The sequence below is a fragment of the Nansenia antarctica genome, assembly GCF_963989245.1.
Source record: "Nansenia antarctica genome assembly, chromosome: 3".
Classification (NCBI taxonomy): Eukaryota; Metazoa; Chordata; class Actinopteri; order Argentiniformes; family Microstomatidae; genus Nansenia; species Nansenia antarctica.
In genome coordinates, this window is record NC_137688.1 from 10,861,265 (window position 1) to 10,874,053 (window position 12,789).

Here is a 12,789-nt window from a genome sequence, read left to right on the forward strand (position 1 = left end):
TCAATAGTCCATCTCTGGAGGCAGGTCGATGACGGTCAAGTCATCAATCATTTGAAGGAAGTCATCCAGTTCTGAAAGAAAAATAAATAAATTCAAGTTGACAATACACCAAAATCAACATTTGTAAAATGTTACAAAAGGTAACATAAGGTAGTCTAATTACAACAAGTCTGTCTTTGGTTGTGTCCATCAGCAATGAGACAACTCAAAATGAATGGAAAAGCACAAAATACAACTAGGTTCACAAACAGATGGCAATGAACTCAGAGACTACCTTTCAGGTCTGAAAGAGATTAGGTTTAGATGTATATAAGTACAATGTCCCTTAAACAGCAAATTAATGGCTATACCTGAACATGGCAGGCTCTTCAATGGGGACGGTGGCATCTCAACCACGTCAAAATCCCACCCTGGTAGGTGTGTGGGATACGTTTGTGGGATACGTGCCAATCCTGCCAGAGGAAGATGGCCCAGACAAACCACATCCTCTGGAACACCATAGGCCTCAAACTCTGGAACCATAGCAACAAGTCAGTTCACAAGTTAATTCTCAGATTGAATAGACTTGGAGGATGAGGAGAGACACAGAAGTGGAATTACCTAGCGGGTCATAGGGGAAACACTTTTCAATGTCTGGGTATTCTTCCACTTTAGCCTCAGGGACGGCTTCAATTTTTGTTTCCTGGAAGGAAGATAGAAATGGGTTATGACAACACTAGACACAACTGACTAATGATTTTTCATTAGATTTTTAATGACCTGTGTCCCAAGAATGCTGTTCTTCTCTTGGCCTTTAACTGCAGTAGTTGAGGTGATCTTGTTGACAGACCCCAAAGCCTTGCGCCCCGACTGCAAAGGAGCATGAAACCTTTTCCCAGTCATTGGGGTCTTCAAGAGGTTTTCTGGAAGGATATTTCATTTGCAAACATGCACTAGTTAAGCAATTAAGTCATTGATGCACTGTGTAGACAACCATCAATACCGTGTGGAATCCATAAGTTAATGTAAACTGTTGTACCTGGAGCAGATTGCAGTCGCCCTCTCATCTTCAAGCTAGGTGTAAGTAGACTTGCATTCTCTCTGTCTGCAAAGGTTATGGAGGCCATATTTCCTGTAGTGAACATCAGAAACTCGCATTATATTAACTTTTTTGTGTGTGCAGTAACTCTACCCAATAGCAATACATTGATTGTCTAGCCACATATCCATCACTGACAGACAAACGCTAGCAGTTGCAGCCACAAAAGCTCACTACCGTTATTTACATTTATACAACAGTTAGTTCCCGACCAAGTAATTTGATTGGACAAGAGGCATTCCATGAGTTACGATACAGCAGCACTGGGACTTTTAACTATATGTATCACTCCGCCGCACAGACGTTCTACTAAATGACCGTTAATTAGACTACATGTTTGTGTTCAGGTTACTAGGCAACAGTCCATTTGAAGTTCAATCAAATCAAATAAAATGTTATTTGTATAGCGCATTTCTTACAAGATGCAACTCAATGCGCTTTACACAATGAACATTTTTAGTCAATCAGTCAATACTGACAGAGCCGCGAGCAAAAGTAAAAACCTGTACACTATGTCGCCAGGAAAATTCCCTTGTTCAGTTGCGGAACTATTTTTTGTTTATTTTTATGATTAAATAAACAAACAAATCATAATCTGTTGTCGCTTATTGCTGTTAACTAATACATCGCGCTGTAGAACTGTTGTATAAAAGCAATATCACACTCGAGGTCGTGCTGTTATACTGAATATCACGGCTGTGATTGTCGTGCTGATATTCAGTATAACACACTCCCTCTCGTGTGATATTGCTTAATGATCAATGCTCTCGAAAAGAGAAAGGTTGAAAATCAACAAGCCAGAGTTGGTAGTTGGCTGACTGGCTACCCAGCTAGCTACCCAGCAAGACCATGGCTGCTTACTAGTGTGGCAGAAGCTAACACGTTAGCTAGCAAACCCTGAAAAAGCAGCTGGCTAGCCAGACTATCATTTCTTGGGTTAATGAAAGGGTAGTGTCAACGACTTTGGTTATAATACTATATAATATACTAGTATTAATCAACTACTAGTTCGTATGATCTTACCGTTGTCTTCAAGCTGCGTATTCGTCGTCTGGTGAGGTGAGCTGTTTTGTTTTGTTTTGTTATGGTTACGTATGAGGCTCGCGGCTCCCTTTTAAACGGAGTTTCCTGTCATTCCATTGGTCAATGCTCAGCTCGTGGGTGCGTATCCTGTCATCCCATTGGTCAATGCTCAACTCAGATTCTTCAGATGAACCAGACTTTCTTCATTCCTCCAGGGTTACCTTTGGTCTCTGTGCTGCCTCTCTGATTAATGCCCTCCTTGCCCGGTCCGTGAGTTTTGGTGGGCGGCCCTCTCTTGGCAGGTTTGTTGTGGTGCCATGTTCTTTCCATTTGATTATGATGGATTTGATGGTGCTCCTCCTGGGGATCATCAAAGATTTGGATATTTTTTTAATAACCCAACCCTGACTTGTACTTCTCAACAACTTTGTCTCAGACTTCCTTGGTCTTCATGGCAGTGTTTGGTTGGTGGTGCCTCTTGCTTAGGTGTTGCAGCCTCTGGGGCCTTTCAGAAAAGGTGTGTATACAGACTGACAGATCATGTGACACTTAGATTGCATACAAGTGGACTTCATTTCACTAATTATGTGACTTCTGAAGGTAATTGGTTGCACCAGAAGTTTTTAGGGGCTTCATAACAAAGGGTTATGCAAATACAGTACAGTGCAAATACATATGCACATGCCAATTTTCAGTTCTTTATTTTTTTAAATTCTTTTTTTAATATATATTTCTCATTTCATTTAAAAACTAACACTATTTTGTGGAGATTCATCAAATAAAATTATTATTAAAAAAATGTTTAAATTACAGGTTGTAATGTAATAAAATAGGTAAAAAGCCAAGGGGGGTGAATACTTTTGCAAGGCACTGTAAATATTTGAAGTGAAAGTGAAGTTTGGAATTTTGACTACACTACTGCAATTTGAATGAGAGATTGATGTATATTATTTGACACACATTTTATTTTGGGGTATTTTCACACAAATCTCTCACTATTTAGAAATAACAGTATACAGCTTCACTGCAACACATCTTGAGGGTATTAAGGCCAATGCACACGGCGTGCGATTTTGTCGCACCGCAAATTCGATTCCATTGTTTTGAATGAGACAATGCACACGGCGTGCGATGCGATATTGTCGCACGACAACATTCGATTCTCCATTCACACCCACACACTTCGGTGGTGTGAATTGAGAATCGAATGTTGTCGTGCGACAAAATCGCACGCTGTGTGCATTGGCCTTTATAGATAGTGTCATGGTCAGTTCCTGGATCTAATACAAAATAGAAATACAAAATAAAAAGTAATGATTTATTAGCCATTCTAGACATGTGAAATTACATGCACATTTCTATAATTAAAATGTACATTGATAGACAGAAATATCAAGGATCGGAGTCAAATTATGGTGGTATGCACATTGCACAAATGCAAATACTGTAAATTGAGAGAATACAAAATTGTATCCAGTTCTGTGCGCCATACAACTGTCTGGTTTTATATCTTGTACTAGTATGAACACGTCTGCTTGGTCAAATGCTTTGTGAGAGTACAGAAATACACAGTCCTGTAAAAAACCTAAAGTTTCAAGGTTCCAAGAGATGTTCTAAAAAAAATAATGCATTTCTCAACACAAAGATTGAAAAGAAAGACCAGAATGAAACGCAATGAAAAACCTTGGGAGAAAGTCCAAAGTTGAAAGTCCTTGGAAGATCAGAACATTATTTCTCCTCCTTGCCTTTAGTTTTCCTGTACACCATCTCCCTGAAACTGGAGAGGATTTTGCTCTCTCTCTTCCTCCTTTCCTCCTGGTTGAAGGATGCAAGAGCTCTCTTCTCATCTGCACTGTAAATCTGGTTTTCCTTTCTCAGACGCACAGCCTCCATACGACGATGTCTATGAGGCACAAAGTTGCACTGAGTTAAAATACCATCTAAGCCGCAAATGTTAACCAAACACACATGAGTTTGAAATGTCAAAACAATGCATATGCATAAAGAACAATAAGCAGTACCTGCTTCCGCTCATTACAAAGCCAGACATCTCAAAGGTCGCAATTTCATCGCTGGTCAGTCCAATCTCTCCTCTTCTTGGGATACGCTTGCCTGCTTTCACATACTCTGCCATAGCCGCACCCTCACCTGGTAGCAGCGCATGACCAAAGCTATGAGAAACAAAAGGGAGAAGGGTCAGTTGACCATGTAGTCTTGTCATATGCTAAGTAACTACTGTGTAATAAACCACTATTGTGGGTTGCACCAGAGCCAAATCCCTTGGGTGATGATTATTGCACGTCTATTGTCGACTTCAGAAAGAGATACTCACTCGAGAGGCTTGTCGTCCTGGGACAGGTGGGTGAGTGGTGCTTCTGGGCCCACAAGGGTTTCATCGATGCAGGTTCTCTCCACCCATAGCTCCCCGTTGGCATCCTTTTCATCCTCTTCGTCAGACACTGAGTCACTGCTGGAGTCGCTTGACTGCTTGCGGTTCTTCTTTGCCTTCTTGGGCTTCTTGGACTTCTTGGGCCTGTGAGAAGAAGCCAAAGAGGGTGATGTATGATAAGATTTAAAAAAATGTTTAATTTATGTATAATAATTGAGTTAATGAACATTTGAATAGAATTGAATGAGTGATGTTACTTTTTGTTCTTCTTCTTCTTTTCTTCTTTTTACTTCCTCCTCTGACAAGACAACAAAATGGTCAAGGTTATGGACTCAGTCGTAACAGGAGCCTTTTCAATTGGATTTAAGAAAACAAAAACATTTGGAGAACATTCTCTCACCATCATCAGAGCCTGACTCTGACTCGCTGTCCTCTGAGTGTTTCTTGTTTTTCTTCTTTTTGGATTTCTTTTTCTTTTTCTTCTTCTTCTTTTTCTTGTCATCTGTGATTTATAGAGTACTAATTAAAGTCTGTAATCAAAACACACATTCTACTTGCTCCATCATGGTGCAGAGGTAACATTGTTATTAATATACATATATATATATATATATTGTTATGCTATGGACACAGACACAGTGGCATTATTGATTAGGTAATTTAGCATAATCACCGTCTGAACTTGAATCTGAACTACTGTTTTTCTCATCCTTTTCAACTGGTGTATGTTCATCAGAGCTTAGGGAAAGAGAATCATGTCATTTACATCATGTGTTTCATTTTGAGTGGACTCCAATGTTGTGTACGAGAATATTCGTACGATCTTCTTCATTTAGGCCTGGTTAACTGTAAGAAAATGCAACTCACTCTGGCTCCCTTACTCTTGGTGAATAACCCCAGACCTCAGGTGACCCCAGTTCTCCAATTCTTTCCCTTTCTTGTAGCCGCCTGTAAAAGAAGCATATGGTTAGAAATTGTACGAGACTACATGGTGATGGAAACTGATCAACTGGGTTCAAGTGTTCATGACCAACCCGGGAGTGGCATTGCCTAACTTTAGTAGCAGTCCTGCACTAGGGACACCTGAATCAGTTCTATTCAGGTAGTCAGTCATCAATACTAAATCCTCTCAGAAACACTGCATCACCTGGAAATGAAGGCTTCTTGTCTTTGACGTTGGACATCGTCCCGTTGGTCATAGTAGTCATTCCTGGAGGAACCGTATCCACCGCCACCTCCACCGCCGTATCCACCTCCACCGCCACCGCCGTATCCACCGCCACCTCCACCGCCGTATCCACCTAATAATTAATAATAATTATTAATTTTGCCATTTAGCAGACGCTTTTAATCCAAAGCGACTTACAATTACGAATTACAGGGACATTCCCCCTGGAGTAACTGAGGGCTAAGTGCCTTACTCAAGGGCACACTAGTAGTGGTGTGGTTTCAGGCGGGATTTGAACTCACAACCTTCCGATCACAAGTCCAACTCACTATCCACTAGACCACCACTACCCCCCCCACTAGACCACCACTACCCCCCCCCCCCACACTAGACCACCACTACCCCCCCCCCCACACTAGACCACCACTACCCCCCACTAGACCACCACTACCCCCCCACTAGACCACCACTACCCCCCCACTAGACCACCACTACCCCCCCACTAGACCACCACTACCCCCCCACTAGACCACCACTACCCCCCCACTAGACCACCACTACCCCCCCACTAGACCACCACTACCCCCCCACTAGACCACCACTACCCCCCCACTAGACCACCACTACCCCCCACTAGACCACCACTACCCCCCCCACTAGACCACCACTACCCCCCACTAGACCACCACTACCCCCCCCACTAGACCACCACTACCCCCCCACTAGACCACCACTACCCCCCACTAGACCACCACTACCCCCCCACTAGACCACCACTACCCCCCCACTAGACCACCACTACCCCCCCACTAGACCACCACTACCTCCCACCAGACCACCACTACCTCCCAGGTACCCACCTCCACCTCCACCTCCGCCACCACCGCCACCGCCTCGCTGATCGGACCAGGGTCTTTCTCGGGACCTGGACCGCTGAAACCTCTTCACACTTCTCGCTCGTCTCTCGGGCTGTCGGTTCCTCCGCTCCTCTCTCTCCCGGTCCCACCGTGACTCCCTGGCGGGCCCGAACACGTTGGGAGATCTGCTGCGGGAGCGGCTGTACCTCTGTCTCCTCCTCGGGCTGGTCCGGTCTGGACTCCTCCTGGGGCTGGTCCGGTGGTCTGGGTGATCACCCTCAGAGCCTGACCCGTCAGACACACCCATGGCTACTGTTTACCTTCTCCTCCGATGTTAAGAATCAAGTCTTACAGATAAAGCATGTATAAAGGTGTAGGAGGCTATTCACGGTGTTGGGACCCCAGCCATACCAGAACCATTAAGACTGCGTTGTTTATTCGCTCGTGAGCTCTCAGGAACAGGAAGTGATGGGGTGCTACCAGCAAATGAGTCCGCCTAAAAATGCGTGTATTGTAAATAGTTCCGAAGGGGAACATTTGGAAATCACTTTCGGCTCGCTTGTGCATTGTGCATTGTGCACTATCGCGGCACTTTTTTATTACAGACTGTATTCATTATCTGATAGTACATGAATAGTTCAATTTAGTAAGTCGTTTCAAACGCGCTTGAATTCCTGCAAACATCAGAGACAGACAAACCTCAGGGGGGCAATTGATTTCACAAAATAGTTGTGAGCGCCCTCTGCTGGGCATGCGTAAACTAGCAGGTCGCTCCGACAGTCACAAGGAGGCTGGCGTTTTGTTGTCTACCAGCAGCTATACTTTATCATTCTTCCTTTAGACAGAACACATCAACCTAAAACCCTGGCAGCGCTGCAGGTAAATAACAAGTGCTATTTTTTTGCATCAACTTATAGAAGTTTTACTCCAGTGAGAGATTCAGATTGTGTCTTGGTAGGAGATCTGCTCTTCTTGTCTTATCGAAAGGCCGCAACCTGCCGCGAACCAGGAAGGGAACGTCCGTGTAGCTGGATTAGCCACTTATGCTAAGCTAGTTAGCCTACAGATATCTCTCCTGTTTGTTTTCTACCGTTTCGAATTGAAATCTGCTCTTTCATAAATATAATATGAATATATAATACATTAGAAGGTTGCCATAAAACAGGCGTAACGTTGTTATTGTTATCGTTGCCTCTCTTTGTGATGGGATTTGAGCATGAAAGGTTCAATTGTGTTTCTCCTAGCTAGTGATGCTGCCTGATCAGGCTTCAAACAATGCAAATCGGAAATTCGGAAATATGTTTTGCACAATCCAATGCAATGCAATGTAGTTTACAATAGAATAGAACAACTTTATTGTCAATCTTGATGGTCCTTCCAACTAAGTAGCATTCACCATACTCAGCCGGTGGAGCATACACACAAGTTGTTGGCTTGTCTAATGCCACTTTGCCTAAACCAGGAGCTTTATGTTTTAAATGCATGTCAATGACAGAGGTAACCTCACAAGCAGTGACACTTGGTATGCACACTTGTTCTAGGGGTGCGTATATTTAGACGACTAGAACAGCGTTCAGGTGGAGGATATTGTTTAGCTAAAGACTATAATTAAATTGTTATTTATTTTATACTTTTGTTTTCTCTCTACAGGGATGACGAGCCTAAAGCTGATCTCTGCGACTGACACACAGTATTCAGGAACGGTGCTGAAATCGTTCAATCAACAGCGAAATCATGGATTGTTCTGTGATGTCACCATCATTATTCAAGACCGAAAATTCCGAGCACACAAAAACATCTTATCCGCATCGAGCACTTATTTCCACAAGCTCTTTTCAGTGGCAGGACAGGTGATTGAGTTGAATTTCATCAGGGCAGAGATCTTTGAGGAAATCCTGAACTACATCTACAGTTCCAAGATTATCCGCGTGCGTTCTGACAAGCTCGAGGAACTCATCAATGCCGGTCAGACGTTGGGTGTGAAGTTCATAGCCAATTTAGGCGTACCGCTCTCACAAGTCAAGGGCTTACCTGGCCTGTCCAAAGACACAGAAAGCAAAGATGCGACCTCTGTAGAGAAAAATGATACAGAGTCAACAGGGATGATGCCCATTATCACAGAGTCCTTCTCGTTATCCGCAGAGGAGTTCAATCAGAGTGATAAAAATGCAAACAAGGATCAGGACTCAGACAATGACGACGTTATGTTTGTCTCAAAAACGGATGCTCAGAAGGGTCAACGATCCAATCCCTCTGAAATCATCGATTTGGATGCACCCGACACAGAGGAAGACTCTGTGTCAAAGAAAAAGGATATTTCTGCAATGACAAAGGATCAAGAGAAAACTAAACCAGCCCCATTGAAAAAGGACAGCGGGAAGCTGTCCCAACTCAACTGCTCCCCTCAAACCCAGCAAGACCACAGCCCTCTGAGTAGCCCCATGGTGTCTCCAGACACCAGCTCCAATTTCCCTCCTTCACCTGCTGGAGTCTCCTCATGCAATACACCCACAACGTCTGCTAGGACGAGCAGCTTCATCCCTGAACCCCACAGCACTTCACTGCCCCTAGAAAATCATGACATAGTAGGGGTCCACAAGAAGCAAGTAACTACCGTTCTAGAGAAGTCACCGTCTCGACAGGGTGATTTCAGAATCAAGCTCTTAGATGTCAAGTCCCCTGGCAGTGATATAAACAAGGCAAGCCCTAACATTCCCAAAGCAATCACAGCAGCAAAAAAGACCATAACACTTGATAAGGCCTCAGAGATCGACTCGCTGTCTCCAGGCTGCAAGGTATACGCTAACATCGGAGAGAACACATATGATATTGTCCCTATGAAGGAGGACCCAGGGGAGGGAGATTCTAAAAACAGTAGAGGGAAGAAGTGCCTAATGGCCACTCCTCAAAGACCTTGTGAAACATCCTCTCTCTCACCACATGGGGGACCCCCAAGCAAGAAGAGAGCAAAAACCGAGCCGGAAGATCACTACGAGCTAATCATGGATGGGAAGACCTTCTACGTGTGTGTCATTTGCAAGCGTCCCTACGTGTGCCTGACGAGTCTCAGGCGTCACTTCAACACGCACTCCTGGGAGAAGAAGTACCCATGTCACTTTTGCGACAAAGTTTTCGCCCTGGCAGAGTACAGAACGAAACATGAGATTCACCACACAGGCGAAAGAAGATATCAGTGCCTGATGTGTAATGAAATGTTTATTAACTACCAGCTGCTGTCTACTCACTGCAAACAGGCACACAACCAGGATCCCTCAGGGAGGAAAGAGAAGGATGACACCGATAACAACTTGTACCGCCTGCTTCCTTGCAGAACCCTGCAGTTGAAGCCCTACTCCTATGTCTGCGAGGACTCAGGAGGGATTCCTGTCATCAACGAAGAAGGCATCGTGCATCACATTAACCCCGAGAGGGGACAGCTTCATGCGCTTCAGGCCTCTGCCCAGGGCAAGAATTTGAACTGGGATGACATCTTTGAGCCAGAGGCACACGCTCGGCCAGAGGCACACGTTCGACCAGGTGCCCACACCCGGCCAGGGACCCATGCGAACGCCCCCGTAGGCTCAGAGTTTGAGTTTGTCATACCTGAGACGTATTGAGTCGGGTCGCTAACTCACTGCTCTGGGATCTGTGCCTTTTAAGTGGAGTTCCTTTCTGAATGATGGATGTGTTCTGGGTCCATGTAATCCACCTTTTGTCCTTTTTCACGGTGTTCAGCCGTTGTTTAGTTGTGTGTAGGACGTTTCAATGTGCTCTAGCACAGCTGGGGTTTAGTGTGGCTGTGCTCTTGTTCTTATCAAGCTCTTAACGTTGAATTATGTATCATCTTACATTGTATCTCAACTTACCCTTTTAATGGCAAATGATCATTCTACGTGAAAGAAATTCATGCAGTTCAACAGAGGACCCTAATGTAGACAAACAAATTACAAACATTTATTTATTTTTAGTACATAGGGCTAACAATTCTTAATGAAATATTTTTTTATTAGTAGGCAGGTATATTTGAGAAGATAAAATGTACAGTGCTGAATATTACCAGTTGATGGAAATAATGGGAGTACTTATTTGAATTATGTAGCATTCTGTTGCTGGATTATTATGTTCTTTATTTGTTCTTTGAAATGATAATGATCTTAAAATGATGCCCCGTCTCTGTATGGTTGAGATACCAGCTCGCTGTCGTTGTTGGGATTCATTGCCCGTTAAGATGTATTCATTAAACATAATTCCTATTTTGTTGGACTGTAATTCTTTTTTTTTTTTCAAATGAAAAGCTAATGAGCACAAATTATTATTTGCAATGTAATAGTAGTAATTAATGAATATTCCAGTGTTCCCCGATATTGCGGTTTCTATAATTATTTAAGATTTGTTATTGGTTGCACAAAGCTATAATTTAAGGCTTAAATATTGTCCATTGGATATTGAAGTCCTTCCACATAGTTTGATCATGATTTACTGTACCTTAGGCCTTCTCTTCTGTTTGGAACTCTTTTCCTTTGATATGCTGGCCATATATTTGTTTTTTAGTTTTTTTGAAAATCTGTTCTGTCAAGGATGCCAAAAGCTGCCTCCTACTACAGTTTGTCTACATAGTTAATCATAGGATTTACAGTCATTTCAGTCATTTTCAAATTACAGTAAAGTCATTTGAAAATACTTATTTATGTATTGAGCACCTATTGCTCTAGATAATTATTTTAAATGTTCCTTTTTCTACCCAGTCTTGTCTTGTCAGTATGTAGTTGAATTGAGTTTGGCAGTAGAAAGCAGCACTTTTACACTGCTTCAGTATGTCATTCAATAAAAGCATTTCCAGCTTTTAAATACATTAACAGTGGTGTACATAATTGTGCTTAAGACCTTTTTCATTTTAACACTTTTCTTTGTTTTGAAAGTTATTTATTAGGTCTTAGTGCTAAACAACACGAAATAAACTCAATAAAAAAACAGATCTCTAACTTCTTATATCTATGTTAATGAATGGGCATCTAGTGACCAGGTTAAATGGTGATGGTAAATGAATGTCAGTGGGTTGTCCTGTATGTCAATTAGGCTACTTAAAAGAATGTCAACATGACAAGTATGATATATACTGTAGATACTGTATTTCGATTTTTGCCTGGTTGAATGTGAAAATGAACATACTGAAAGTTATGGAATGGAAGCTAAAACTGAATCAGTCAAATGTTTGTTGTGAAGTGCATCAACAGTGTAAACAGTATGGTGCTGTTATTGACTCAATTTGGCTATGGAAATAAAACCACAAAGCATTTTACACAAAAATGACTTTTTATGGCAACAAAATCAATTTACACTTACTCAGCTGAAGTCCCTCTTCAGCTCTGGAGAAAGTGCTTTATAAATCAAATGATGCAAACAGCAAGTAAACAAAGTTGACAATTATTTCAGACACTGCACCTTACTTTGAGGTCTATGCATTTGTGTGATTAAGACAACACGCAGGGTGTTCTTTTGGTATATTCAGTATATATAAGTGTAAGTGTAATATTAAATTACATCCAAAGAGAGACAGTAATGAGTTTAGTCAGTGTGCAGCTTCAAGCTGTACTGAGAATACACTGAAGTAATGATTTATTTTGCAGACTCCCCTTTCTCAAAGAAATTCTATATTATTATTCGGACAATGTGCTCCAGTATAACCCTGCTCACAACCTTTCCAGGAATTGCTATCAACAACAATACTGTGAACTAGGGGGAACCATGGGATCTATGCTTCAACACTTCATTTTTAATTGCACTAAGGGAACGACTGTGTACATTTACATAAGTTAAGCATGTAATATTACCGCTACAGCTGACATTTCATGTACTGAGAGATAATGTGCTTTAAATTACATCCTATAAGCTTTTTTCGTCCTAAAAGGAAACACATTAAGTTGGGCATGAAAGTCTTTGTACAGTTATTTGTGATCTAGCTGCCCATAAGTAGGATGACACACAAGAAATCGAACATAGTGTTGGTAATACTGTTCAACGTGAGGACGATACCCGTGCAAATCAGTCCCAAATAAGACAAATCAGACCCGTCCTCATGCACACGCACTCAGTCGTGCCAACTGAAAGAAGGCAATGCAAACAACGATGACCTAAGTGCCTCTTGGGACAGGAAGCATTCATATACTAAGTGAGGCAGAGAGAGAGAGAGAGAGAGGCATGAGTTGGCTGGAGATGCCAGAGAGCACCGGAGACAGAGAGTCCGTGGCCGTGGGAGAGAGAGAGGGACCTCGTA

At 42.5% G+C, this 12,789-nt stretch overlaps 3 protein-coding genes across 3 annotated transcripts; 1 reads left to right on the forward strand and 2 right to left on the reverse strand.

Moving 5' to 3' along the window:
• Positions 1-1,106, reverse strand: LOC308153703 (securin-like; the record flags this gene model as incomplete). Its single annotated transcript, XM_080526896.1, has 5 exons — positions 1-71; positions 351-512; positions 601-682; positions 760-902; positions 1,019-1,106. 5 exons carry the CDS (start codon positions 1,104-1,106, stop codon positions 1-3), a joined length of 546 nt encoding a protein of 181 aa, XP_080383022.1.
• Positions 1,107-3,432: 2,326 nt separating this feature from the next.
• nkap (NFKB activating protein) lies at positions 3,433-6,822 on the reverse strand (the record flags this gene model as incomplete). The annotated part of the gene is given in 10 exon segments (XM_080526897.1): positions 3,433-4,004; positions 4,123-4,272; positions 4,434-4,634; positions 4,748-4,767; positions 4,769-4,788; positions 4,891-4,992; positions 5,164-5,228; positions 5,358-5,438; positions 5,638-5,791; positions 6,609-6,822. Coding segments are annotated over 10 exon segments (1,182 nt in total). The 3' UTR covers positions 3,433-3,829.
• Positions 6,823-7,301: 479 nt separating this feature from the next.
• Positions 7,302-10,732, forward strand: zbtb33 (zinc finger and BTB domain containing 33). The gene is made up of 2 exons (XM_080525895.1): positions 7,302-7,394; positions 8,166-10,732. Exon 2 carries the CDS (start codon positions 8,168-8,170, stop codon positions 10,130-10,132), a length of 1,965 nt encoding a protein of 654 aa, XP_080382021.1. The 5' UTR covers positions 7,302-7,394; positions 8,166-8,167; the 3' UTR covers positions 10,133-10,732.
• Positions 10,733-12,789: the final 2,057 nt, after the last annotated feature.

Excerpts from the sequence above, each read along its gene's own strand:
- zbtb33 (XM_080525895.1), top strand. The coding sequence starts at position 8,168 with ATGACGAGCCTAAAGCTGATCTCTGCGACTGACACACAGTATTCAGGA.